Here is a 27,851-nt window from a genome sequence, read left to right as displayed (position 1 = left end):
ATCTTTTGTAAGATATTGTTTGATTTTTTTTTTCCAAGTAATTCTTTGTGGTTGGAAGAAGTGACCGTGTTTTTTGTAAGAATGTGAAATTTTTTGATATTCAAACTTGAAGATACTTAATTAGTACATTAAAAGTGTAAGGAAGGCTTTTATTCTTGTGCAGCACTTGTGGCAAACTTCTTAGGAAGTTAGGAATTCACTGGGGTTTGATTTTAAACCACAAGCTTAGTTTCCATTAAAAATTTTTGTTTTATTGGGACTTGAATTTGGCATGGAACCTTTCCTGATTAGAAGGGAGTAAGTTCCCACGATTTGTTTGTCACCTCTTGGTTTTAAAAGTGTCTTTGTTGAGACCAGACATTGCTGTGATGTTGCATTATGTTGAGACTTCCATTTTAGCAGACCAAGAAGCAAACAACGATAGTACAGAGTAACAGTCCTTACTGTTCCTTTTCTCAGTTGTTTGATATTTTTCATATTCAGTAAATTTATAACTCTTCCAGCAAAAGGTACCTTACCACAAGCCACAAACAAAACAAAACAAAAAGTTGTTTAAAGCTGCTCAGATTTAAATTACTGGGCAATAAGTTAATGACCTCTGCTTTCATCCATAACAGCCCTGAGCAAGTTTTATCTCTACCCAAAGAAGTTAGATTCTCCTGAGCAATATTCCAATGTACTGTGTCTTTCTGGACTTCATAAAGAATGTCAAAACAGTTGATTTGACAAAAAATGAGCTTTTGAACTTGGTGAAAAGTTGCTCCATCATATGGAAATTGTGATGCTGCTAGTTAGCTCTTGAGGAACTTTGAGTGAAAAGATGTGTTATATAAACTTAAATATGAGGCTAATTTAGATACTTCGTAATTTCTGTATAAGATACTTAATAGCTGTGGAAAATTAATATGGATTTTCAGTATTGAAATTTCCTCTGACTTTATTGTGTAGGTATCCTTAAAATATGGTGATGACAATAGCAAGAGCCCCTCTGGTAAGTAAAGTTCTTAAATTTTTACTTAAAAACTATTTTGAGCTGGCTAATTTAGGAGGAAATGCATTCAAAATAAATTATCATTTAGGTTCACTGCGGCCTGAAAACCCTCTGAAAGTGAGTATAGACCAGTTAACAAGAGCAGTTGAGGCCCTTCTGCAACTCCACACTAACTCCTGTAGCCGTTCAGCAACAATTTCTCCAGAAGAGAGTAAGAGTACCAAGGAAGCTTGGACTGCCACAGAACATCTCCAGTTCACAATATTTGCTGCTCATGGAATTTCTTCTGATTGGGTGTCAAAGTAAGTGGTTTAGTTATTGTGAAATTCCTCCTTTTATAGATTTTTTTAATGTTTTTATGATTTTTTATGTTTAATTCTTTTTCCTTGTCCAGTTATGAAAAATACTACTTGATTTGTTCTCTGACCCATAATGGAAAAGATCTGTTCAAACCTGTTCAGTCCAAGAAGGTTGGCACATACAAGAACTTCTTCTACTTGATTAAATGGGATGAGCTGTAAGTGAATTTAGCCTGTTAAAACTCAATAAAATGTTTTGTTTTAGCTAGCTGCTAAATACAGTCATTCAAGCAACTCTTGGTTCTAATTCCATTTCAAGCATCCAAAGAACAATTTACTGATCAAAATCAGAAATATTTTTCCAAATGTTATTTCAGTACCTATTTTAAAAGGGGGAATGGAAATGCTGGACAAGTGCCCTGTGCTAATGGTGTTTGTAGCATAAAATTACAGGGAGTTGGGAAGGTCATAACATTCCTTGCAATGGGAATGTCTTGTGCTGCTTTAAGAGGGATTAAAGAATAAAGCTTGCTTGTATGTACTGCTCAATTTATGTAAATGGAGAGGAAAAGCAACTCACTTTCACTAACCTGAATATTGAATCAGTTTTTGTCCCAAATACAGAGGGTAGGAAGGAAGAAGGAAGGGCATGCAGAGAAAAGATAGGGAGATAATGGCAGGTGGTATCTGATAACTAAAAGGGGAACATTTTTCATTATCTGTGCACAGCTTAATCTCTGCCACTTGAGTTATCAGGCAGCCTGTCATAGCTGAAGCATCATGTGAGCTCCATGGTGCCCCATATCTACTCTCCTGACTGCTAAAGGTCAGAGATAGACCCTAAGGAATACCCTGAAAGTTTGTGGTGAACATATTATTTCAGACCAGCAATGATAGTTTCTAGAACACCTGCCTTCAGAGAGTACTCCAACCACCTTTTTTTTTTCTGGTGATGCACAGGATTAATTGTCACATCTTTTGCTGGCAATTACTCATGTATTACAGTGAAAGGCCTGCTAGATTGCTTAAAAGCTGCTGACACCCGTGTTGTGCTTTATAGTGCAATTTTCATGTTTTACAGAGAAATCAAACTAAAAGAACATTTTTAGCCAGTAAAAACAGTGTAAACAAAAGTGGAAGCTTGAGTAACTCAGTGAGGTGTATATTCCTCAGCTGCTTGCTTTATAGGTTTTGTACCATTTAGAATTTAACTTTCAGTAGTTCTTAATAGATTCTTTTATTTGGATGGAAAACTTTCAATTTGAAAAATGAGGAGGTGCCTAACATGGAGTTCTGTGTGCCCTTCCTAGTGAGTGGAGTGGGAAAACTGGTTATGCTGGACAGGTCAGTTCTGTGCAAGGAATATGATTTAATAGACAGAGATTAAAAAGGATTATTCCAAATCGACAGTGCAGAAGTGCTATTCAACAGGTTTTACAAACTATTGGTGTGGGAGATGGAGTGAAATATGATTGCATGGATATTTAACACTTGTTCTTCAATGTTAATTGACTTTTTGAAAGCAAGAGGCATGAATGGATTATATGTATAAGCCTGTAACTTACTAACGCTGCCTTTTTTCTAATTGACTTATTTTTAATACTTTTATTTTGTAGAATAATTTTCCCCATCCAGATTTCACAGTTGCCTTTGGAATCAGTCTTATGTCTGACTTTGTTTGGAATCCTAAATCAAAGTAGTGGGAGTTCCCCTGACTCAAATAGGCAGAGAAAGGGCCCAGAAATTTTGGGTCAGGTTTCTCTACCTCTTTTTGATTTTAGGCGGTAAGTATCCAAAACATGGGTAAGATTATCAATATGGTTTGCTCTGTGTAAAGCTTCCTCCACACCTATAGCTATAGAAACTGCCTCTCTGATATTGAGCATAGTAGGCAATGATAAAGGTAAGAATTGCAAACTATACTGATACAGAAAAAATGCATTTCATTAAATAGAGGACAAAATGTGGTCCTGTGTTGTATGATTTCCATCTAACTGGCCGGAAAAACTTTACTACTGGAGGAAGTTGAATATTGTTTGGATGATTATATCCCAGAATATTCTAAAATAATTCTTTTTGATTCAGAGCCAAATTTATTTTAAACAATTAAAATAAAGGGATAATTAACAAGTGTGTTAAACTTGTGGCGTATTTCTGGTTTGAAGTGGCTTTCCTTCAAATACAGCTGTTGAATGCTGTTACATGTTTTTCACTAAGAATGAAAAGCCTGCTGTAACTTTCCTAAGCTGAGTGTTTCTGGATTGGTTCAAGTTGCTTTGTGCTTCCATCTTTGATTATGAAGTGCATTCCAAAATGCTTATCACTTGGACAGCTACTCAGTGAGACATTAACCAGTCGGCTTGAACCACAGGTGCCCAAATTAGACATTGTGTTGCAGAAACGATCGCACCATTGCCAAACAGCTTCTGCACTTATGCTTAAGATTTCGTATTTATGTGTGCTGCTGACTTCCAGGTCTTACTGGAAGTTTAAATTGTCAAGCAAGGCTGAAGAAAGGCAGACAAATCTTTCCTGGACAGTTACTGCTGTATGTTGCTTGACTGTTGTGTGCTTTGAGTCCTCTGGTTCTGGATTTCACTTTACTTGTTCTGCTTTCTCTTTTGTTTTGTGATGATTCCAACAGTTTGAGGGTGTTGCAGGGTTTAGGATTTCCTGCATTGCAAAGATGGCCTGCTGATGCTTTCAATCTCCACCAAAGCTTGTATTTCTTTTCATAAATGATGCTTATTTCAACCTTCTGCTTAAATGTTGCATTTCAGTCTCCTATCTAAATACCACATTTCACAGTAGTTGAAAACACAGCTTTTGGTTTGAATTACAAATTTATCTTGTCTTCATGTTATTCTCATAGGAGTTAGTTTGGGGAGAAAACCGTATTTTCTGTTTTTGCAGAACACTGCAGTGGTGTGTGTTGTGCCAGAGCTTGCTGAGTGGCCTGTATGTAGCAGCTGTAGAGATGCTTAGTGGTCTAACCCACTTGCAGTCCACACAAATTAAATCCAGACCTGCATAATTAAAGCTGGTAGCCAAATATTCCAGTTACAGTTGAAAATAGCATCAATGACAGGCAGGAGCTAAAACTTGAAACTAACTGAAATATGGGGAGAGCAAAACTGGTCATGTATGTGTTTTGGAAGAATCTATGGCCAAGTTAGAATTCCTTCTGCTGAAGTGCATGTGAAGGTGCTTAAAATGTCATTACTTGTGGATGAGACAGAAGGCTGTGGCAACTGTATTAAATTGGAGAACTATTCAAAAGCATAAGCTGTTCAGTTGTGCTTTAGTGGCATGATTTGGTAATCTTTATTGGCTTGGCAAGCTCCTAGTTAATCAATATTTACATATAACAACCTGTTCTTTATTTGAAATACATATAAAACCTAAAAGGTCTTTCAAAATATACTTAAGGCTTGGCCTTCATACAGTCTTTTGAGCAGCATTTTGATTTTAATAGACTGATAGAAGTTTTCTGTACCTAACATAAAACACTTAATTGATTTATGAAGTGTCTACTAGTGTAGTTGTGCCCTACTACAATTGGAAATGGTATTAATGTTGGGAATACACTGGCAAATGCAAATGTGATTTGATGTACCCTTGCAGAATCTGGTAATGTGGGAAGTCCAAGCAAATGGTGATGCCTGTAAGATTCATATGCCTGGGCCATTTTTCTAGAAGCTAAGAAGAATGTATGTGTGTGTGTTTGTGTTCAGTTTTTTTCTCAGAGGCAAAAGTATTCCTTTTCTGACTTAAAGAACAGGGAGCATCTAATTTATCTGTGCAACTAAATCAAAACTGAACTTTTTCCATTGTCTTTTCCACCTAAAAGTTGTGCGCAGTCCATTAAAGCAGTTACAGTACAGACGACAGCCAGTGAAAATCAGTAAATTCATTTGACAACTAGTATCTTGGTGAAGTAAATAGACTGTGATACTAATGACCTGTGCATGTTCTTTTCTCAGACTGTTAACTTGTGGGACAAAGCTGTTGCAACTGTGGACCTCATCACATCTGCATCATGTGTCAGGGATGGCCAGTAAGAAAGGAAATACGGAAAGAATAGTGTTGCAGGTTATATATAATTCTGATTTACTCTATTCTTTGTTTGAATACTGTGACTTGTAAGTCATATTAGATAAGTATTTGGGGGAAAGTAGTGCTAAGAAATATTTGAAAGTCAGTATAGAATAGTAATAACTAAACTGTAAGGGCAAAGAGTGTGAAGTTCCTGGAAGTCTCTACAAATCTGTTATTGAATAACTTTCTGGAAGTAAGAAAAATCAGAAGTGCTTTGGCATTACATGCTGTCAGTACTGGGAGAGAATGTTTTTGAAAGCAATCCATAGAAATGTGTGCTGAGATGGGGCTTGTCTGGACATGAGCAGTAGCAATTCCAGCTGCTTTACAGAACAATAGCACCTCTCTCTCGACTCAGAGTTCAAATTTCCCCCCAAAGAGAAGGTGCCTTATTAGGCATGGCTCAGCCGTCACAAAACATGGCCTGAGTCAGTGGTTGGAAAACAGTGGAAACCACTGGTGTGGTTTGAAAGTTCTGTGATTATCTCTGCTCTAAGCATTCTCACTTCTCTTCTGAGGACTGCTTCAGCCACTGCATTGTGCAATAACACAGCTGTACATTTAGGAACCATAGTCATGTAGAAGAATTGAGATGGGAAAAAATATTCAGCAAACAGTAGCTGGGGACTGTTGCACTTGCAGAACTAAAGAGGTCAGATACCCAAACATCTGAGAGTGCTGGAAGGGTGAGCTTTCTCTACATAAAGACTTGCATCATCTTTATTTTTTCTTTTTTCTTCTTTTTTTTTTTTTTTCCCAGATTGACTTCCCATCCCTTTCTTTTGACATTGAATATAAAATGCCTCAAGCTGCAAAGAGTACTGTGCATCGTTCTGTAGAAACATTAGAAAAGCCGTTGAGAGAACGTCTCCTTGCCATTCTCTCCAAGGATAGCACCATTGGGTACGTCCATCTCTTCCAGCTGGGTTCTTTTTGCACATGACAATTTGTAGCTAGGATATAGAATGCTTATATATTCTTAAGTTTCTGTAGTTTATTTATTTTTTTTAAATATTTTGAAAACCTGTAGAAACTTAAACAAGAGATTGAATTAAACCATGTGAAATCATGGTACTGATTTAATGAATTTCCTTGTGCTTTCCATGGCTGGTGCTATAATAGTTTCTTGCTGCAAGACTGTTGCCCCCTTGCCTGCCTGTTATAGTCACCTGTTCCTGCTTGGCAGTTTCTCAGTTCCAGGCAGCAGTGGCAGTCTCAGCAGTGGCTGTTGATGTGCCATGGGAGCTTTTCTGGCTCATTTGGCTTTTTTACTCATCTGCACCAAACTAACATTGATGTTTTTGGTTTATTTCAGATTATAATAAAACTTAATTTTGTCCTGCCCAAATGATAAATTTGAACAAATGTTTCCTTAATGGTTTTATTTGGCTTCTTGTTTTGACTTTTGTGAAGGAAGGAGTAATTTCAATGTGATTCCATTCTGTGTGTTAAATTATCTGTATGAATACAACAATCAGTGGTATTTGGGTTATTCAAGTGATGGTTTTTCATGTGCGTTATAAACTGAAATGCTCTTGTCTGCAGGCTGTCAAAAGAAGATAAAGAATTTTTGTGGGAGAAGAGACATTATTGTCATAGCCATCCTAATAGCCTACCAAAAATACTGGTTAGTGCCCCTCACTGGGACTTGGCAAGTCTTCCAGAAATATATTCATTACTTCAGCAGTGGCCTCCTTTATCACCCTTAGCTGCCCTGGAACTACTTGATTCAAAGTAAGAAAACCAGTGTAAATGAACTCTCTGTGTTTTGTTCAGCATTAAATGACTCTTCTTTGGCAGAAGATCCTGGAATGGTGTTCTGTGGGAAAATACTGCTGAATTTCTTGTGGCAAAAGTTAAATGTTTTTAAAATTTTAAAGAACCCCATGCCTTCTTTATTGATATAGGCTTGACCAAGTCATGTAATCAAAGCATAGCAACAGTGGTTAGGGTTCTGAAGTTTAACATGCAACAGGACAGGAGTTTATACAACCAGAGTTTTGAGAGGTTTTGAGTGTGCTTTTCCTAAATATGCACAGGTGGTTGCATCTTATGTGATGAAGGGCCTCACACTCGTAGATTCTTATTGAGCTTTTGAAGACTTTATACAGTTGCTTTTCTGTGTAGTTGATCTCAAAAAAAGAATAAGAAAAAAAATCCTACATGAACAGAGAACACTTAATGTGGATTTGTGGTGACTTTCTAGGTTTGCTGATCAGGAAGTACGAAGTACAGCTGTGAACTGGATAGAGACATTGAGCGATGATGAGTTAACAGATTTCCTCCCTCAGTTTGTACAGGTAAGACTTTCTGCCTACACAGAGATTTGAATTTTTCTGGCTCTTGAAAACCCAAAGGAATTGCTTCTGACTAGTAGCAGAAGTACAGTTGTGTGCCTCTAACTGTAATGCACAGTAGGGGAAACGGTTTGAATAAATAATTACTTTGTGACTGTCCAAAGTATTTGTGGTAATTCTGTCTGTGCATTAGTCACAAAATACGTCTTCATCAAGAATTAAATGCAGACCCGATTTATGTAATTTCCATTGTATTTAGGCATTGAAGTATGAAACCTACCTTGACAGCGCTCTTGTGAAATTTCTTTTGGCTCGGGCACTTGGAAGCATTCGGATTGCACACTACTTGTACTGGTAAGGGGTTCTTTGTTCCATTGCTCCTGTAATGTGTGTGCCACAAGATCAGTATTTTCAGGTAAAAAATCCTTCTTAATGTCATCATTCAATAACATAATAATGACTGTTGTGAATGGTGATTATACAGAATGTAGCTCCTGGTTGTTGGTTTGGGGTTTTTTTAATGAAAGAACAGGTAGTGACTCTATAAAGCACAAACTTATCTTTTCTATCCTGTATATCCATAACTTCAGACATATATAGTACTGATTCACTAAAATATTTTAATGCCTTAATGGTTTGCTGCATTTTCCATAGGAAAATTTAAACTATCTCCTTTATTTCAGGCTTCTTAAGGATACACTGTATGATACAAAGTTTGGTATAAGGTATGAGCAAATTCTTGGAGCTTTTCTTTCAGTCTGTGGAAAAAGGCTGAGGGAAGAGCTGGAGAAGCAGACCAGGCTAGTGCAGCTCTTTGGAATGGTAGCAGAAAGAGTAAAGCAAACGAGTGGATCTGCTCGGCAGGTGTGTATATATTTTTAATTCAAAACTAATCTACTTAATTGTCTTTTTAGTCTAAATGCAAAATGTTATGTAAATATATAAGAAGATTTATGAACATGTTGCTCCACAAAGCTTAATTAAGTTGATGCTTTTGTCAAGTTTATCACATGAAACATGGTGGTGAGGTGATAGGGCAAGAAAGTATAGGATGGTTTCTGTGTATGATCAACTGGAAATGAATTTAAACCTATTACTGCCGAAGAATGATTTTGTCATGCAAAATAATGGGATATCTGTTTTTGTGCTGATAATAGAACTTACAGTTTGATGGCTGTCATCTGGTTCAGTCAAAAAAACCCCACAAACATGTGTGATGAGTGTTACATTGCTAAGCTTAGGTATTTTTAATAGATAAGCCAGCAGCTGTAGTTTCTAGTATTCCTTTGACACTGAGGAGTTAAAATAGTCTTCAGGGTAACTTTGTCCAGAGGTTTTCTGTAGATGCTTCAGTTAGCAAAATGTCAGCTGAATTTTCTTTTTGTCTGCAGGTTGCCTTGCAAAATGGCATGGAGCGTGTGCAATTATTTTTCTTGAAGAACAAATGCCGTTTGCCTCTCAATCCCAGTCTTGTGGCAAAAGAGTTAAATATTAAGGTACTGCATATTCAGGGTTTCAAAACCCTTTTGCAAAAATTACATCTAGGTAAAGCTTTTACAAATGAAAAAAATTACTTCCAGTGCTTGAAAGCTCTTTATGCTGTGGAGATGGGGTTTAATCAAAAATGCTGATTGAATAAGGCAGCAAAATTCGCAGAGCAAAGATAAAATGTGCACAAATACAGTGTAAAACCAACAAAGGTACTTGTGTTAGAAAATATAGACATATATCTGTAATAACTTATTACATCTTCAGACCCTGTCTCCTGAGACCAGCAATCCTGAAAGTGCATGAAAAAATCATGTGTGTGTTAGTAATCAAAAGAGGAAATTGACCAAGAGTATAAAGTTCAAGCAGTGGGTAAATACTGTAAAACGTGTGAAACTACCTGTTACTGGTTGTGTCCAGAGATGCTGAGGAGGGAGGCAATAGCTTTATTTTATTGCGAAGGTCCAGCAAGTAATAATGTAGGAGAAGCAGGTAGATTATTTTTCCAGAACTCTGCAAGGTTTGACAATGTCTGCTCAACCACAGTCTTGATTATATCATTATGCATGACTGAAAACCTAAAGGTTTGTTAACGCTTGAGCTAATCCTGTGTTTGAGAGACAGCTCATCTCACTTGCCTTCTCTACTGTAACTATTAAATCACGAGCAGGGACTTGAAAGCACATAAATAAGAAGATACTGTGAAACACACAAATACACATTTTTAATACATCTTCTAGGTTAAAAAAAAAAAATGCTGCTGATAAAATATTTATTCATGTTTTATTTGCTCTTCCCTTCAGAATGTATAAAACATCACTGTGCAGCACTGTTGGCTTTTGTGCAAGAATTCAACAAGTAGCAGCCAAAGGGCTCATTATTCAAAGGAAGCATGTATTCACCACAATTGAAATGTTAAAAGTCTGAATAGACACATTGTGTGTCAAACCTGCTTGTTGTCAGAATGTCTTGTTTTCTGGGCTAGCAGGAATAGTTCTTTCTGACCATTGACACTAAGTCTTCTTGCAGGCCTGTTCTTTCTTCAGCTCCAATGCAGTACCACTCAAAGTTGCACTGATAAATGCAGACCCGCTGGGAGAAGAAATTAATGTGATGTTTAAGGTAGGCCTTACATGTGTATTGGAGAAAAGAGGTTGAATGATAATCACTATTTTGCTGGTATCAATTAATTTTAGCATAGACCAATAAGCTTAGTTATTCTGTGACTTTGCTCCTGTGTGTCTAGAAAGCAACATGTGAACATAAAAATCTACCACGTGAAAGTTTAACTGTAGCCTCTTTCTCTTTTAAGTTTACTGTATCACTGGTTAATTTTTATTTTTCCATTTAAGGTTGGAGAAGATCTGAGACAAGATATGTTGGCTTTACAAATGATTAAGATCATGGATAAGATCTGGCTGCAGGAGGGACTGGATCTAAGAATGGTTATCTTCAAGTGTCTCTCAACTGGAAAAGACCGAGGTGCTAAACCAGATGATGCCTTTAACCTTTGCTCCCCCACTTCAGTTTCTTGTCACACTGATAGTGAAAAACCCCTGGGCAGTAGGTGCCAAGGAACAGTTCCACTGCAAGGAACTTCATTACTTGAGAGTATAATAAGTTAAATTGTTCTGAATTTCCTGATGGCTGAGTGACATCTAAATATGTTTCTTCTCTTGGCCGTTCTGTTGTCAATGAACGGTGGTACAAACAAGCAAATACAGTGATAAAAGCTAAGGTTGCTCTTGATGCTCTTACTGCAACACAAGAAAATACTGGTGCTATAGCAATCCTTATTCTGAAAGTTTAATTATAGTGAAAGTATTCCAATGCAAACCAAAATGCTGAAGTGTCTGGAATCTCCTGCACTTGAGGGAGTATCATTCTTGTACTGAAACGTGTAAAAAGATGAAAAATTTAAACTAGCCCTTGCCATGCACACACACTATTCCTCAGAATTAGTGTCATGCTGGTGAAAGTTCCTTGGCAATATGAGGGTGTCTCTGGGGTTTGAAAGTAGGTCACAGAACTCTTGAGTGCAAATACTGCCCTGCACCTTGAACATGCTTTTTGCTAGTTTTAGCTAAATCTCTAGAGCTAGCCAATAGAAACCGAAGATATTTAAGAGGATAAACAACTTAAGTATTTCTTCAGTCAGATGAACAGCATGACCAAAACTCTTAAATGCATGGAAAAGATGGAACTCTAGGTTGGCAAAACTGAGCAAAAGGCTTCTATTTATGTAAGACTTGCTTTTTGGAGAAACAGATGGGTTTTCCTCCTACTTTGAATGATGATTTATAGTTGGTTTTTTTTCTTGCTGCTAATATTAGTGTCCTTAATGTACTCAAAAGATTAAAGGGGAAAAGTAAAATGGATGCAAATCACAGATGTACCTTTAGTAGCTCTTGCCAAGATAGAAGTAAAATTCTGTTAGTCAACTAAATGTTTTTATTTTATGATTTAGCTGTACAAATATTTTTAGTAAATTACATCTCCAAAGGAAAGCCACATATAAAGCCGACTGTCTGGTCTGTTTCAACACTTGACAGCAGATAAAGTCACTAGATTAATTCACTGTTAGTGTGTGAGAATTGTCAGCATCAAAGTATTTTGCCGAAATTAGACTAAGAGGAGTTTATGTGGTAGAAACTAATAATTCAAAGTATAACTTAAGTGTTCATCCTAGCAACTGTAACTAGTTGTAGTAAAGCACTTTAAATTAGATTGCTACATGTGTTTCATGGTTTACTTTGTAACATAGTCTGTGGAAATGCTTAGTGGACTAATAGAATAATTTTTGCACCTAACTGGGTTTTGAAGGATGTTGGTCTAAGACTGCAAAATTCGTCACTGTTAGGAAAGTTTCTACTGAATAATGAAAATGCAGGATAACTTAAGGAGATTGCTAAAAGCAGTTTGTTTTATTCTACATCAAGGCATGGTAGAGCTTGTTCCTGCTTCAGATACACTCAGGAAAATTCAAGTGGAATATGGAGTGACAGGTTCTTTTAAGGACAAGCCTCTGGCAGAATGGTTGCGGAAGTATAATCCTACAGAGGAGGAGTATGAAAAGGTAACTTCAGCACTGTTCTTTTTTGAAGATCTTCTGAAAGGGCCAAGTACAATCTGATGAAAGAATGAAATTCATATTCCAGATCTTCCACTGAAGTTTTTGTTTTGTATATTTAAGAAACTTAATTTTTTTCTAAACTTGAAAAAGAGCAAATAAAAATCCCCCTATAAAAGGGAGCCAGATGGATTCTCATAGTTGTTATTGGATATAGAAAAAATGTAATTTAAATTTAAGAGAGGGAGCAATAGTGGCCACTCTTAATTAGTGAACTACAATTAATTGTAGTTCAGGAGCAATGGCCTCTTTTTGTACACGTGAGGTTCAGAAATTAAAATATTTTTTTGGGTTATAATGCTGTTATATAATACATAGGAAATTCAAGTCTTGTACCCTTTTCTTTGCTGACATAGTTTTGTGATTTGTCTTCAACTCCTGTTTTCTCTTTCATTCATGTAAAAAATAAAATAACCATTTTTGCTGGAAAGTGGGATATCAAGGGATTTTAGCAAAGCTAACTGTTTGAAGAACAGTATTTGGGGAAAAAAAACCCACCATATTTATGGTCTGTTTTGCCTGCACTGGATTTTCCACTCATCGAGATTGACTGTTGAATACATGAATTATGTTTTTCCACTAATATTTTATTTCAATTCACTTGTTTTCTCTCTCTCCCCCAGGCTTCAGAAAACTTCATCTACTCTTGTGCAGGATGCTGTGTAGCTACTTATGTCCTGGGAATCTGTGACCGCCACAATGATAACATAATGCTCCGGAGCACTGGGCATATGTTTCACATCGACTTTGGAAAGTTTTTGGGACATGCACAAATGTTTGGTAGCTTTAAAAGGTATTTTCTGTACCTAAGCAATGTAGAGAATGAAGTGATTTTCTTTCCAAGTGTTGCTCTGGGATATCTGCTGTAGGTCCAGTACCATGTGAATGTGCTGTGTAACCTGAGGCAGCACTTGGGAGAGGATTGCAAACCAAAGCCGTGAAACAGCATTAATGGAGTATTTAATACCATTACCTCGGGGTGGGGATGGAGGGCAGCAGGAAGCACAGCGAAGAGACCTTATGATGAACTCACAAATTCTGTGCTTTTTGAACAGGGATCGAGCTCCTTTTGTGCTGACATCAGATATGGCTTATGTCATTAATGGCGGGGAAAAACCCACAATTCGCTTTCAACTGTTCGTGGATCTCTGTTGCCAAGCTTACAACTTGATAAGGAAACATGCCAGCCTCTTCCTTAACCTACTTTCATTGGTAATCATTTTTCACATTCAGTTGAAACTTGATAGATCTGTCATGCTGGGTTGTATTAAAAACTGTGTTTTTTATGGTGCAGAAATTCATAATGCAGGCTTTTTTTAAATGCCAGAAACATCTGATCTATTTTTTGGGAAGTTTTACTTGGAATCTTTTAAGCTTTTTTACTGCCTACCTCTTTCTTGAAAATTTAAAACGAATGTACTACCACAAATTGCACTGCAAACAGTTTTTAAGTGCTTTTAATTTGGCAGAAATGTTGAATAACTGATGATTATAAGTAATTGTTGTCCCTTGCTGTTAGTATATAGCAATTTAGTGCAGTTACAAATGAATCTGAGGGTCTAAGTCTTAACCATTTCAGTATAAAATCATACTGCGTTTATTGCATTAAAACTAAATTTCTTGCAGATGCTTTCTTCTGGGTTACCAGAACTAAGTGGGATTCAGGACTTGAAGTATGTCCAGGATGCTCTCCAGCCCCAAACAACAGATGCAGAAGCCACCATTTTCTTCACAAGGTACTGGATATGGGAAAACTAAAATATCTCCCACTATCATCCTCTAAATGTGAGATTTCTGATAGGAAAAAACGTACTAGGGACAGTCACAAACGTGTCTGTACAAGTTGAACGGTTACACTGTACAGTCATAAAATAACAGTTAACTACATAAGTAAAATCATTTCCGTAGAAGAGTAATGCTTGTGCTAACATACCTCGCAGATTTTAGGGGTGACCTTGAGTGAAAAATTGGTTTAAAGTGCTGAGAGTAAATAATTCTGTCTGGCTGTTTAACACTTAAATTTTGAATACATCCTAAATTGCGTAACAGCAGAGTATATGATGGAAACCATTGTAAAGAAATTCTCTCTTGTAGAGGTGCTTTTGCACACTGGGGAGGGAGGGATGGTGGAGGAGTGCATACAGTGTAACTGAGGTGTTGCTATGTGTTAGAAAACTGTTACTGTACTTCAGCTATACAAGGAAAACTGCAGTGGCATGCGTGCCACTTAGAATCATAGAAAAGTTTAGGTAGGAAGGGACCTTTAAAGGCCATCTAAGACCAATCCCATTGCAATGAGCAGGAACATCCTCAACTAGATGAACTTCCTCAGAAACCTGTCCTGACATCTACAACAACTCTGGATAGCCTGTTCTGGTGTTTCACCACTCTTACTGTAAAAAAAAGAATAAATTCTTATATCTCATTTGAATCTATCCTCATATACTTTATCCCTTGTCCTGTTCCAAAAGGTCCTGCTAAAAGGTTTGTCCCCATCTTTTGTGTAAGTTCCCTTTAAGTAGGAATGGCCTCCCCATGAAAGGCCACAGTAAGATCTCCCCAGAGCCTTCTCCAGTCTGAGCAATCCCCATTTTCTCAGTCTGTTTTCACAGGAGATGTGTTCATCCTTCTGATAATTTCTGTGGGCCTCCTCTGGACCTCCTCCAACAGGTTCATGTCTTGCCAGGGCTCCAGAGTTGGATGCATGTCTGGAAAACCTTCATGTCTTCAATATAAACCTATTCCAAAGTTTGGATACTGAGTCTTCTATTAGATGTTGATATGATACTAATTATATAGCCCATTGATCACTCTTACAAACCATTTGTTTGTCAGCAAGAAATAGGGTTTATTTTTCTTAGACTTCATTCTGACACACTGACAGAACCACTTTTGTGTGTTTTGACATTTTCTTTTTCTAGACTGATCGAATCCAGTCTGGGAAGTGTTGCCACAAAGTTCAATTTCTTCATTCACAACTTGGCTCAGCTGCGTTTCTCAGGTCTGCCTTCTAACGATGAGGCCATCCTGTCATTTTCTGCTAAAACCTATTCTCTCAAACAAGATGGCCGAATCAAACAAGTATCTGTGTTTACGTATCAGAAGAGATACAACCCAGATAAACATTACGTAAGTATGTGGGAGCTGTTTCCATTCAGGGAGGATAATGGTGTATTTTCTTCCAACAAGATACAGCAGGGACAGCTGACCAAAGCCAGCCAGAGGGATATTCCACAGTGTATAATGTCACTGTCAACAAACAAACAAACACTGCGGGTACAGGAAGAAGACAGAGGACAGAACAGGGTTGTCTTCCAAGGTGGCTGTTTGGGAACTGGCTGAGCATGGACCTGCTTGTGTGCTGTGGTGATTGTCTTGCGTTACCTTCCCTCCCCAGAACTGTCTTTATCTCAGCCCACAGATCTTCTCACTCTTGCTCTTGTTCTCCCCACTGTCCCACTGGTGAGGGGGTGGGAGTGAGCAATCACTCACTGGTGTGGGTGCTGAGCTGCTGGCCAGGGTAATCCAGCAACAGCACTGCTAGAGCATAGACTGGCATTTCGAGCATCCCATAATATCTTTCAAAATGAAAACACCTCTTGAAAAGAATCTCAAAGGAAGTAGAAAGGGCAGAAGTAGTGTTGGTGGAGATTATTTTAAAATACAGGAATTTGAGTCATGTTGATGGGCTTTAATGTAGCTGACTTCTGTAAAATGGCTCCTTCCTGAGTAGGAGTCGTTAAATCATACACACTGGTTTTGGTCTGACCTTCCAGTAAAGTTTGATTTGTTCCTCCTAAGTAAAAGCATTGTTTCCTGTATTAATAGACCTATACTCTTAGTCTTACTAGACGCACTAACCACTGCAAGTTGCCATCAGGATTTTAATAGACCTGGGTTACACTTTGAGACTTAATATTTGTATTCCTATGCAGGTGTGCAACCTTTTTTATTTTTTTTGGTTGTTTCATTTGTCTACTGCTATTTGCTGGGCTGGAGTAATCAGCTCAAGTTCCACTGTCCTGAATTTTTTGTAGTGTGAGCTATATTGATAGATGCAAATGTATTTCTTTCCAAGCTGTGTTTGCATGTCTGACCAATGCTGAAGTGAAGAGCTTTGTATTGAATCACTGTATAATAAATGTATTTGAGTACTCCTGATCTAAGTCACAACAGCCTTGCCTCTTCCAGGAAACTGTTAGGATGGTCTAGATTCTGTCTAGATGTTTAAAGTTAAATTATATGTCATAAGTTCAACTCCTCTACACATAAAATGAGGCCACTGAACTGAATTTTCTGTGTAGCTCTCAAACTTCATTTCTCTTGAGTAATGTGAATGTATTCTGGGACTGTACCCACAATACTTTGAAAAATTATTTTTGTATAATGCAGTGCACCTGCATCCTCCCACCAAATTATCACTTTAAAAGTGGAATCCTTTAGAATCAGGAGGAAATTAAATTTAAAAAACACACCTGAAAGGTTCTGTGGTAGTTTTGGCCTCACAGATACATGTTTTGGTGTACTCCTGCACCAGTATTAATATTTTGTATACCTGGTATGAACTTCCAGTGAGGCTTCAAAGGGAGAGTGTGCAAAGCTCAGCCTTACCTACCTTCATCATCCTCCTCTCAGGTATGGCTCTGCCTTATGGGAAGATCATGTGATGTTACTTTGCCTTAGGGCTATTTATAATTCTAACTCTACTACGAAATGCAAATGGTGGAATAAGGGATTTAATAATTGGATATGTATTCAGGAGAAGGATTACTATAGGAAAAAGAGTTGATTGTGAAGAAAATTACTAAGTCATTTTATAATATTTTTATATAAGCTACTTTTATTTTTGTGTTTTGGGCAGATCTATGTAGTGAGAGTTTTGAGAGAAGGGCAAGTTGAGCCAACGTTTGTCTTCCGAACATTTGATGAGTTCCAGGAGCTCCACAACAAACTTGGCATTCTCTTTCCTCTTTGGAAGTTACCAGGGTACGTTCCTAACTCACTCATCACTATTACAAAAGCAACAAAACTGCTCCCAGCTGGGTGGAGGAAGAAACAGTTTGAAATGGAGACAAAACTGCTGAGGGTCAAGCTAGACCTCAAAGTTGGCAATTAAGGGAGAAAATATTTGTCTCTCAGTTTTAAGGGGGAGATCCAGAGGATCAGTGTTGTGGCATGTGTGTCATATCACATAATTACCTATAAATATTTCCTTGCCTTTCTGGAGTGTCACAACCTATATCTGCATGCTGTGTTTCTACTCTGGGTTGGCAAAAAAACCCAACCAAATGTATGTCAGCATTTCAGGATGGAAATGACAATGGAATCCTACTGTACTTACTTCTGATAAATTAACTGAAAACTCTGTGTTGTTCTTCTCATGTAGCTTTCCTAATAAGATGGTTCTGGGAAGAACACACATCAAAGATGTAGCAGCCAAAAGAAAAGTGGAACTCAACAGCTACATACAGAGCCTGATGAACAGTTCTCCAGAGGTGGCAGAAGTGAGTACATATAATTCAAATGAAATGCAAGTTTTCAAGTTTTGGTGCTTTTTAACACTTAAACTAACATGTAACATTTCTTCCAAATTTAGTGTGATCTTGTTTATACTTTTTTCCATCCATTACTTCGTGATGACAAAGTGGAAGGAATAGATGGAATAGCCAGACCTGCAGGTAAGGGATGTTTATAAATTGGATTATATGGTACAGCACATTTACAATGTGAATTGTTTTTTACTTAACTGTAGTTTTCTCTCATGGAAAACTGCAGCACTGTCTTTCCAAATGTGCCTATATACAGTTTCAAGGACATATATACTAAAAATTGCAATAATATGTGTGATCACTTGAGCTTGTTTATGGCTTGACTGAATCAGGTTTTTCACTCCAAACCTCCAAGCTGGTTCTTGCAGGGGATTGCAAAAAACTTTAAAGCCTATAGCCTTGCCCCTGTTTGGGATCTAGAAATAAAATCGGGAGCTGAACTTGGTCTAAGGCTTCTATTTTTTCCCATATGTGACAAGTTAGTGTAGTAGTGATGAAAATGTACCAGTATTACAGAAGAAATAATTGTCTGTTATTTCAGATACAAGTCCATCAAGTCCTACCTCAGGCAAAGTGGGAGGAGAAGTGAAGCTATCCATATCCTATAGAAATAGCACTCTATTTGTCATGGTGATGCACATCAAAGACCTGGTAAGTGGAGATACCCCGCTCACTGCCAACAGCTTTCCATTTTTTCAATTACCATCTTGACTTAGATTGATGCAGGAATAGTGAAACTCTCTCTTTTACTCTAGATTTCTCAACTGCCAGCTTCATTAACTGTTGCTTTTGATTAGCTTGATTGCAAAGTCTAGACACTTAGAAAAAAAAAAATACGCGAACAGTTGTGCACTAATTAGTTTTTGTCTTGTTTCTTTGGCTGTAGGTTACAGAAGATGGTGCAGATCCAAATCCCTATGTGAAAACTTACTTACTTCCAGACACACATAAAACATCCAAACGCAAAACCAAAATCTCCCGGAAGACAAGAAACCCAACTTTCAATGAAATGGTAAGTTAAAATTTATGTGACAACTTCCTATAGCTTGCTATAATATCTTATTCTAAGAAGGAATTAAAATATTACCTAAAAAAAAATATGTGAATATGTATAAACAGAAAAGGAACTGTTTTGAAAACTTTGTGCCCTGATTAAATATAAAGCAACTGAGTTGTGTCAGTGTGCTATTACAAGTAAACAGAAATTGCTCAGATTCGCTCTGAGGATTGATGTGGAAAAGGAAAGGAATCTTAAAACTAAAAATCTCCCTGCCCTGGATTCACTGACTCATGATGTGGGGAAAAATGAATTCAGAAGTCTTGGCATGTAAATAGTACTTCAGTGAAAAAACACTCCTTTGAACACTTAACATTAGGAACACAAAATAAAATAGGGATGTCCTTCAGCCTATTGTCTGAGAAAGGGACGTACTGAATGGTCACAATGTACAGTTCAGGTATCTGTCAGTGGCTGGGCAGTCAGAAGAAAGGGCAGTTTGGGTAATTTCTTTTGGCTAACCAGAAGATTCTTGTCTTTTCATGTCCTAGCTCGTGTACAGTGGATACAGCATGGAGACTCTGAAACAGAGGGAGCTCCAGTTAAGTGTGCTCAGTGCAGAATCGTTACGTGAGAACTTCTTCCTAGGTGGAATTACACTCCCACTAAAGGACTTCAACTTGAGCAAGGAGACTGTTAACTGGTATCGACTGACTGCTGTACCCTATGTGTGAACTCAGTAAGAACAGAACAGTTGTATTCACTTGTGCTTTCTGCATCTTCCTACTTGAAGATAACCTGTATATCTTAAAACAAGAGACTCTCCATTTCAACAGATATGTTGGACCAATGTTCAGGTAGCCTAATTTGGAGGATTGCAAAAAAGAACTGGTTTATACCCATGTGATGTTATCAAAGCATCATTTGTAAACGTTTAAGAGTTGTGGATAAAGGAAGGGGTTTTTAAACCATCAATGAAAGTGATATGAGCAGTTTGACTATGCTGGTTGGTTGAACCATAACTCAGTCATAAGGCCTGTGTATGCAGTGCATTTTTTCTTTTAATTTGTTGCCACTGTTGTGTCATCCATGACATGATGCTGGAGCACATCAAAGAAATTGCATATTTTAGGATTACATTCCCAGTACTAATTGAGACATCATAGGAACAGTGACAGGTAAAATTTTGGTGGCTGCACACACACCTGTAGAAATGAAGGTTGAAGGGCTGGAAAAATTCCTTAGCATTACATTTAATCCCAGATTAATGCTTTTCTGAGACTTACTGGAGTGAGTGCCAATCATGGAAGTTGTAAATAATGGTGCCTTATTCAAATGCTTCTCTTTTACCTCATTTCTGGTATTTAAATATGTATACATATTAACTTTCTGCTCCTTATAAAGGGGGAACATTCTCATATTTGATACCTTACAGGTCCTACTGGAAGCCTTTTCCCAGGATGTGTTATTTACAAATAGCATCACTTATACTGATCTTCACAATTTGTTCAACTTAAATACATTTTTTTCTACCCCATCATCTACCCGGGGTCTCCAAACATTGAATGAAGACTGGCTGAATGTGGTACCATAGGAAATGTGCCCAGCTTCTCAGTGGGGGTTTTTGTTGTAATTTCTAGAACTTTTCAATACTGCAGTGATTAAGTGTGGAACAGATTCAAACACTAATCTGAAGTGGCATTTGCATCTATGCTTCCGGGGAAAGGGTGGCCTGTAGTTGAAAAGCACCACTACTGGATGAATTGCAGGCCACAAATTAGTTCAGTTAACAGCTTTGAGAGAGGAACTTGGCTGTGAACTGATAAAGGAAAAAAAAACAAAACAGCAATACTGTTTCTCACTCCCAGTAAGAACTACTCCCACTAAAATACTTAATTCTAAGGAGCATTAGATTTGAATATATTGTGACAGTGGAGTGCAAATGTCATTATCTCCTGTTGATACCACTGGTTATTTAATTAGGCCTTTCTTCACTACAGGTGTCACCTTTTTGTTCACCTTATTTGGGATTTAGGATGTTCACGTTCTGTGTAAACAAAGCTCTAAAGTAGCACACTTTTTTAGTACAAAATCTTGAAGCAGTCTTTTAAAGTGAAATATGCAAGTATGAACGAGGACACAATAAGGGAAAGCCTTCTATTTATCCAACACTAAAAACCTACTTTATAGTCCAATTTTCCTTCCCCTGCTATTGATCAATCTCCCTTCAATACAGAAGAGAGAAGTAAACTTGAATATCCTTGTGCCTAAATGATTCACGGTCCAATTTCATAGGAATTACTGCAATTAAAAAGGTATGATATCTTGAACGTTAGAAACTGGGCCAATACTAATGGGCGCTAGCAAGTCCCAGTTGTAGTAGGCATCCTCTGCATATTTTTCATTTAGTATATAGCCTGTAAATAATAAACTATATAACTAACTAGATATATTTCCTGCTCACTTGATGCTTTTGAGACTTACTCCATTCCATCATTAGAATCACAAGTCACTTAAACACAGGAAAGTAGACTACTGTTTTTGTGAAACGTTCCATTGTGAAATAAAATGAAAGCAATATGGACTGCCTTTTTTGCAGTTTGCTATTAAAGCACAATGTCTTACAGCACAAAATACAATTAAACTAAAATCATTTAAAAAATGATTTGCAGTTTTAACAGTTGTCTGGACTGAAAAAAAAAGAAAAAAGTATAGTACTGTATTATTGTTAGCATATGTCCTGACTTCTGATTTAATCTTCTTCATAGCTTAACTCATTTTGTGCCTTTCCCTTCCTTTTCAAAATTGTCACTGGCTGGAGCTTTTTATGGTCATGGATTTTATGTTGTTTATGGGATCTGGCCTTGGCCTCTCCTCGCGCAAGTAGAGGACCAGCACCAAGCTTGCACCTCTTTGCACTATTCTCAATTACAAAAAAACCTCATTGTTGCAATAAGAATTTAACCTGCTACATAGAAGAAGGAAGATGGATGTGAAAGAGGGAAATATTTGATTTGGATAGAATTTACCAGTATGCTAAGTAGCTAGAAAATGTAGTTTTAACAGCTTTTTATATCTTGTTTAATGAAAAGGAAAAAAAAACCGAACTTTTATGCACCGTTTGACCTGCAGCCAGAAGTGTAATTGTCCCTCCAGACCTTGTGTTGGTATCCGAGAGCAGCAGTTTGCGCTAGGACCTCTTCCTCTACTAATCTCCAACTTTGCACTGAACTTTTTATTACTGCCTTTGTACGACCTACAGCTGCCTGTCTCTGGACGCATGTGCGATCTTTGGTAAACGCTCGTTTCTCTATTTTTACAAGTGTAGGGTCGTGTAGAACCCCCGTCACCTGCCTTAAGGCCGGGGCTGCCCTGAGGCCCGCTGTGTCCTCCGTTCCCGGGCGCTCCCTGACGGGGGGGGGGGCGGAGGGCAGCGAGAGCAAGACGCCTCCCTCCGTCTGTGTATCTCTGAGAACCAAATACTTTAATTAAACGGTAATAAAGATGTACAATATGGCCGCGTCGAGCGGGTTCGCTGTGACTCCGTAACTCTCCTGTACGTACATTAAACACTATTCTGGAATAAAATCGGACGCGTGCGCAGCTCTGTGATGGGAAGGGGCGGGGAGCCTCCGGGCGGGACGGCTGAGGGGACGCGCGCGCCAAGGCGCGGACGTTGTTGATTGGCTGCCGCGGGCTGGGGACGGGGCCGGCGCTTCCTGCGGAAGTCGCGGGCGGGGCCGCTCCTCTCTCCCCGCTCTGCTCTGCCGCCATCATGGGTCGCATGCACGCTCCGGGGTGAGCCGCGAGGCCGGGCCGCGCCGCGCCCGGGGGGCGACCCGGGGCTGCTCAAGGGGACTCGGGGATCGCCGCGAACCGGGCCGGGGGCGGGAAGGATGCTGCCGGAGCGCTCCGGCGCGTGTGGGGATGGCGAGAGAGGCGGGCGGCCGTGTGGACATGGCGGCGGGGTGGGGAAGGCTCGGGCCGCGGCCGAGGGGCCGAGTCCCTCAGCTCGGGCGCTGAGTGTCTGATGTGCTTCTTCCCGCAGAAAGGGCCTGTCCCAGTCGGCCTTGCCCTACAGGCGCAGCGTGCCCACGGTGAGTCCCTTCCCCAGAACCTTCCCTGAACCTACCCCGCCCCGTGCGCGCTCCGGGACCCACAGTGCAGCTCAGGGTGCCCACGGAAGGAAAGAGAACGAGATCTGTAGTATTTTGCGTCATGGTTTTCAAATTGTGGCCTGTGTAAATGCTTCCTTGGCATGTGATGGAACAGGCTTCCTGGAGGGTTCGTGGCGTCTCCCTCTGTGGAAGCATTCAAGACCCACCTGGATGCGCTCCTCTGCAGTCTGCTCGAGGTGACCCTGCTTTGGGGAGGACGTTGGATTAGATGATCTCCAAAAGCCCTTCAACCCTAAAAATTCTGTGGTTCTGAAATGATCCTTAGTATACTGAGAAAGCAAAGTGTCTTTTCCTGGCCAGATGGTTTGTTTGGCAAAGAAATCTCTTCGTCTTCGTACCTTTTTCTATTTAAGTACTTCTTCAAGGACTTCGAGTCTGTATGCTGATAATGCCTAGAGATTAAATCACTGTTTTCACACTCGAATTTGCAATTGTGGAATAAATCGATTGCCTTCAAAAATATTTAACAACTAATTTGTTGGTCAGGGGACTAAACGAGGCAGTTTTGATGTGCTCTTAGTTCTTTCAAAGGTACTTCCACTTGAAATTGCTTTCTCTGTTCTCCTTTGCAAGATCATTTCTTGGAGGATCTGTTGGGAGAAAGAACAATTTGTGGTGCATGTGAAAAAGCATGGAGTAAAAAAACAGTGAAATGAGAAATAAACTAAAAAACAAAATCTGAAATTAAATAGATACAATTAAAAGCAAGGTAATATGAAGCTGCTTGAAGTACTGCTGATGGTTGAACTGCTTAATAACAATTAGAATGATCAAATGCTATATTGGTTTTTAAAAAATCCTGTGGGGATTTTTTTGCTTAGTTTTATTTGTATTTTGTCTTAAATGGTGATCTTTAGAGCACTTCCATGTTTATTTTTGCTGTGCTTTTCTATTTCATACCGTGACTACTAAAAATTTTAAAAAATCAGGCACTTACACAGCTCATGGAAAGTCACTATAATGTAGCTTGTTGGTGTTGTTTTCCCATTAATAATCATGGAAGCATTGGCTTTATTTGTGTTGTTAAACATAAAATTAATAGAACAGGCAGAGTCCCACCTTGGTAGGTTCATTTTGTTTTTTAATTAATTAGTGTACTTAAAGTCTGATTTTTCGCTTACCTCTGTAGGTACTTTACTGAGAGGTGGCTAAATGGGTCCCAGTTTTCTATTTGTCAAAGGACCTAGGTAAAGAATTCTTTCCCAAGGGCAGGGATTTGTTTTGTCTGTACCATTAGATTTGTGCTTCTGATGTGGCAGTTAAAGTGAAATGATGATAAAGCAGTTGATTAGGGGCCTTACGGAGATTTTTAAATGTAAGCTCTCATCTTTACCCCTGCTTTCCCCTGTGACATTTCACTAGCTCTATAGGCTTATTATATCATGAAAAATTTCTCTGTCATTAAAAGTGCAATTTCAGTTCTTTCAGCTTTTTTCAAGCTTTTTCAACTTTTTCTTTCAGTTTTCTCAAGTATTATAAATATATATATATTTCTTTCTAACATTTATTAAGAGATTTCATGCAGCTTCCCTGTGCCTCTGTATTAAGCAGTTTTTAATCAGTTTGGATTTTTTTTTTTCTTATTTTCTTTAGTGGCTGAAACTTACTTCTGATGATGTAAAGGAACAGATCTACAAGTTGGCTAAAAAAGGCCTGACTCCCTCCCAGATTGGTAAGGATTATAAACCACTTCTGAATGGGGACAAATGCACATTTTTCTGACTGTAATATCGTAATTGTTCCTTCAACCTATATTAAATAACATGCTAAGAGAACAGAGCATTTCTGGTGTTCCTGTGTTCACTGTGGATACCATTGAGATTCCTAGGATAATATCTTGCCACAAGGATCAGCAAGCCCAACACAAGGACATTATTTGTGTTGTTCTTGCAGGAAGCATATTTGGTGAGCCTGTGGGTTTTGTTTTTTTCAAGTGGAAGACTTGCCAGCATCTGCTTCATCTTACAGGGTGTCCTTAGGGATGGCCACTAATAGGTGTTAGAGGGAAGTTTGGTGTGCCCAGTTTCCTGGAGGAAATTTTCCAATACCAGCAGCCCTGTGGAGTTTACTGAGCCAGGCACTGTGGCTGCACCATTCTGGTTCTGGGGTTTGAACCCTTCCAGAGCTGAAGTGTTTGCATGACACAGCTTTATATGGTCATGAGCTATATATGCAGCTTAAATAGGTGCTGTGTAAATGACTTTTTTTTTTAATTATTGTAATCCTCAAAGCAATATTAACTTCTTCTAGAGGAATCCATAGAGTGATTGAATACGTTGCTTTAATGAGTCCTGTTGAAAATTTTCTAGTAGTATTGGAAAAGATGAGCACCTCATTTGTTACCTGCCCTAAGCATGATGGGGGAGTCAGTTGTATTTTAAGTATTCCCAGATAAAGTGTTGTGCCTTTTCTAAGCTGTATTTTGTTCACTCATTGTCTGCCATTTCTTCAGTTGCCAGGTTTTTAACTTGGATAACCTTTTTTTTGGGTAGTTTGTAACTGTAAGGTCACTTCCACAAGATTTGTTGGTGTATGTTTCTCCTTTTCGGTGTAAGATGTACATGTTTGTTTCAGGTGTGATCCTGAGGGATTCCCATGGTGTTGCCCAGGTTCGCTTTGTTACTGGCAACAAGATTCTGAGAATCCTTAAGTCGAAGGGACTGGCCCCAGACCTCCCAGAGGATCTTTATCACTTGATCAAGAAAGCAGTTGCTGTTCGAAAGCATCTTGAGAGAAACAGAAAGGTGAGTGCTCCTTTAATTAGATAACTCAGTGTCTGTGGTTTTAAATTACACAGTAATTCATGTACATGAATTAAATTACAGTAGTTCATGTACAGCTTGGCAAAGCAAAGACTCTTCATGTGGTGTTAGCCCACCTTTGAGTAAACTTCTGAGGCTGGGGAGGCATTTTGATCAGGAAAATGGTCTTTGTGAAAAGTACTTTAAAAGCAGTATTCAAACCATGTATTTCTGGTCCTGCTCTGACTTTATGGAAGCTTTGGTAATGGAAATGTGAAGTTTTTAGCAGTAGGTGTGGAGTATTTGCTTTACTGAAACTCATCTGAATTCTACATCGAGAATTACAAGTAGTTGTAACATTGGGGTTGTAATGTAACTTTGTTTTCCAGGACAAAGATGCCAAGTTCCGCCTGATTCTGATTGAGAGCAGGATCCATAGGTTGGCTCGCTACTACAAAACCAAGAGAGTGCTGCCACCCAACTGGAAGTAGTAAGTCTTCTCCTGCATTCCTCTTGGCAGTGAAGACTGTGAGGTCTTGTAAACTGTGCTGGGGCTATTACTGAGAGGGTGAAGAGTGCATTGTGATAGGTGTGGATCACACACCAGGCAGCAGAGAACGTTTTCATAAACAATCAACTGAAAAAGCAGTGAAACTTACACCTGGGTAAAATGACTGTTGTAACTCTTGGATAAAAATCATGGTCCCAACAAAAGAGGTCACTACCAGGCAATTTTTATAACACTTTAAACTGTGGTCTTCATTCTCAGGTACTTCTACAGTTCATGTCGCTTTCAAAGCTTAGTGAAAAACAGCTTAGTAGCTGCAGCAGAAAGGAAAGTAATTTGTAGCTTTTCTCTAGGAGACATAATCACCATAGAATTCCCATAGATGTTAGGATTAGCCTTGTTTCTCTAAGGAGACTCAAGTGCAGCTAGCCAGGTTTTTAAAGATGGTTTTGTGCTGTCACCCTAGGATTTTTATTGTAAAAGGAAGAATGAAATATAAAGAATTTTAAATAGTGACTTACTTGCTGGTAGTAGTTAACTGATAGTTAAAACTTTTAACTGAACTTTGTTTTTGACAACTAGTTTGAAAAACTGGTACTGGAAATAATATTTCTCTCCTCTCTTTTTAGTGAATCATCAACAGCTTCTGCCCTGGTCGCATAAGAGCTGGCTGTGACTTACTGAAAGAATAAATTTTCGTTACCTGAGTTTGTGTTGTCTCTAAATGTTTCAATGTATTCAAATGTGTTAGAAGCTTCTGCTTGTTTTAGGAAGCTGCATGTAAACAGGATGTTTTCCAGGTGGAGCAGGCATGTGGCTTTTGTTTGTGTTGCTGTGCTGCAGTATCAAATCTGGGTCATGCTTGTTGCAGTGCTACACCAGCTGGATGTGCTTAAACTGGTTTGGTTATTTATTACCTTGAGAGCCTCAAGTTAGTGAAGTGCCCTATTGATTCACAGCAAATGTGTTTTATTCATGTGGGGCTGTCCCTCTGGTGTCCTGCAGAAGAACTGGGAGCGAAAGCAGTGACAGCAGGAAGATTTGGCAATATAGAAGTTGCAGGAGGTAACAGGTTAAGACAAAATTGGAGAGGTTAATCAGTTCATCACAGGTCATGTGGAGCTGTTGCTTGTGCAGAGAGCTGAAGCAGAACTGCCAGTTCCTGGCTGTAACTTGATGTAGTTTTTTAAGTACTTTTAAGAGTAATCTTTGAGATTTGGGTAAATGTGGACAGCAGTTTTAGCTCTTCTCCCATGGTATAACTTTACTGGAGTAGTTTTCCCTAAACCCAAAGAGCGGGAGCTATTGTGTAATCATTAGTGCCAGTGTTGGGCCTCCAGATTTCCAATAGCTTTGACCTGAAGTCACCTTTCTGCTGAAGAAACAAACTTGCAAAACAGACTGACAGCTTTCTCCTGTTTCTCCCAGGGGAAAATTAAAAATGGAGTTACTCTGAGTTATGACTTGCTTCTTGTCTGGTACACATTGAAGTAGCGTCCTCGTTCGGCGCTGCGCGGGCCGCTCCTTGCTCCCCGGCCAGCTGTGTCCGAGTAGGGAGAGCGGCCGGGAGGCGGC

At 38.8% G+C, this 27,851-nt stretch overlaps 2 protein-coding genes across 5 annotated transcripts in view; both read left to right on the top strand.

The window, feature by feature from the left end:
* PIK3C2A (phosphatidylinositol-4-phosphate 3-kinase catalytic subunit type 2 alpha) overlaps positions 1-22,437 on the top strand; it is a 50,490-nt gene extending 28,053 nt beyond the window's left edge. For all 4 annotated transcript variants that reach the window (XM_005522303.3, XM_014252061.2, XM_014252063.2 and 1 more), the window contains exons 10-33: positions 949-991; positions 1,080-1,293; positions 1,386-1,508; positions 2,907-3,074; positions 5,274-5,382; positions 6,149-6,291; positions 6,934-7,122; positions 7,595-7,688; positions 7,945-8,039; positions 8,369-8,549; positions 9,077-9,181; positions 10,203-10,295; positions 10,526-10,655; positions 12,113-12,249; positions 12,927-13,096; positions 13,359-13,515; positions 13,930-14,039; positions 15,225-15,432; positions 17,165-17,289; positions 17,690-17,807; positions 17,900-17,981; positions 18,394-18,503; positions 18,739-18,864; positions 19,401-22,437. In XM_005522303.3, the coding sequence (XP_005522360.1) occupies positions 949-991; positions 1,080-1,293; positions 1,386-1,508; positions 2,907-3,074; positions 5,274-5,382; positions 6,149-6,291; positions 6,934-7,122; positions 7,595-7,688; positions 7,945-8,039; positions 8,369-8,549; positions 9,077-9,181; positions 10,203-10,295; positions 10,526-10,655; positions 12,113-12,249; positions 12,927-13,096; positions 13,359-13,515; positions 13,930-14,039; positions 15,225-15,432; positions 17,165-17,289; positions 17,690-17,807; positions 17,900-17,981; positions 18,394-18,503; positions 18,739-18,864; positions 19,401-19,583 (3,213 nt within the window). In that variant the 3' untranslated portion in view covers positions 19,584-22,437. The remainder of the gene's footprint in view (positions 1-948; positions 992-1,079; positions 1,294-1,385; positions 1,509-2,906; positions 3,075-5,273; positions 5,383-6,148; positions 6,292-6,933; positions 7,123-7,594; positions 7,689-7,944; positions 8,040-8,368; positions 8,550-9,076; positions 9,182-10,202; positions 10,296-10,525; positions 10,656-12,112; positions 12,250-12,926; positions 13,097-13,358; positions 13,516-13,929; positions 14,040-15,224; positions 15,433-17,164; positions 17,290-17,689; positions 17,808-17,899; positions 17,982-18,393; positions 18,504-18,738; positions 18,865-19,400) is intronic.
* A 139-nt stretch (positions 22,438-22,576) lies between these two features.
* RPS13 (ribosomal protein S13) lies at positions 22,577-26,983 on the top strand. Its single transcript, XM_005522302.2, has 6 exons — positions 22,577-22,647; positions 22,898-22,946; positions 24,621-24,699; positions 25,602-25,771; positions 26,158-26,258; positions 26,906-26,983. The coding sequence occupies exons 1-6, from the start codon at positions 22,625-22,627 to the stop codon at positions 26,937-26,939; spliced, it is 456 nt and encodes a 151-aa protein (XP_005522359.1). The 5' UTR covers positions 22,577-22,624; the 3' UTR covers positions 26,940-26,983.
* The last annotated feature ends 868 nt before the right edge of the window (positions 26,984-27,851 follow it).

Source organism: Pseudopodoces humilis, chromosome 7, assembly GCF_049639895.1.
Source record: "Pseudopodoces humilis isolate 2021_Gansu_Grassland_sample_001 chromosome 7, ASM4963989v1, whole genome shotgun sequence".
In the NCBI taxonomy this organism is placed as follows: Eukaryota; Metazoa; Chordata; class Aves; order Passeriformes; family Paridae; genus Pseudopodoces; species Pseudopodoces humilis.
This window is presented reverse-complemented; position numbering and strand designations above follow the sequence as displayed.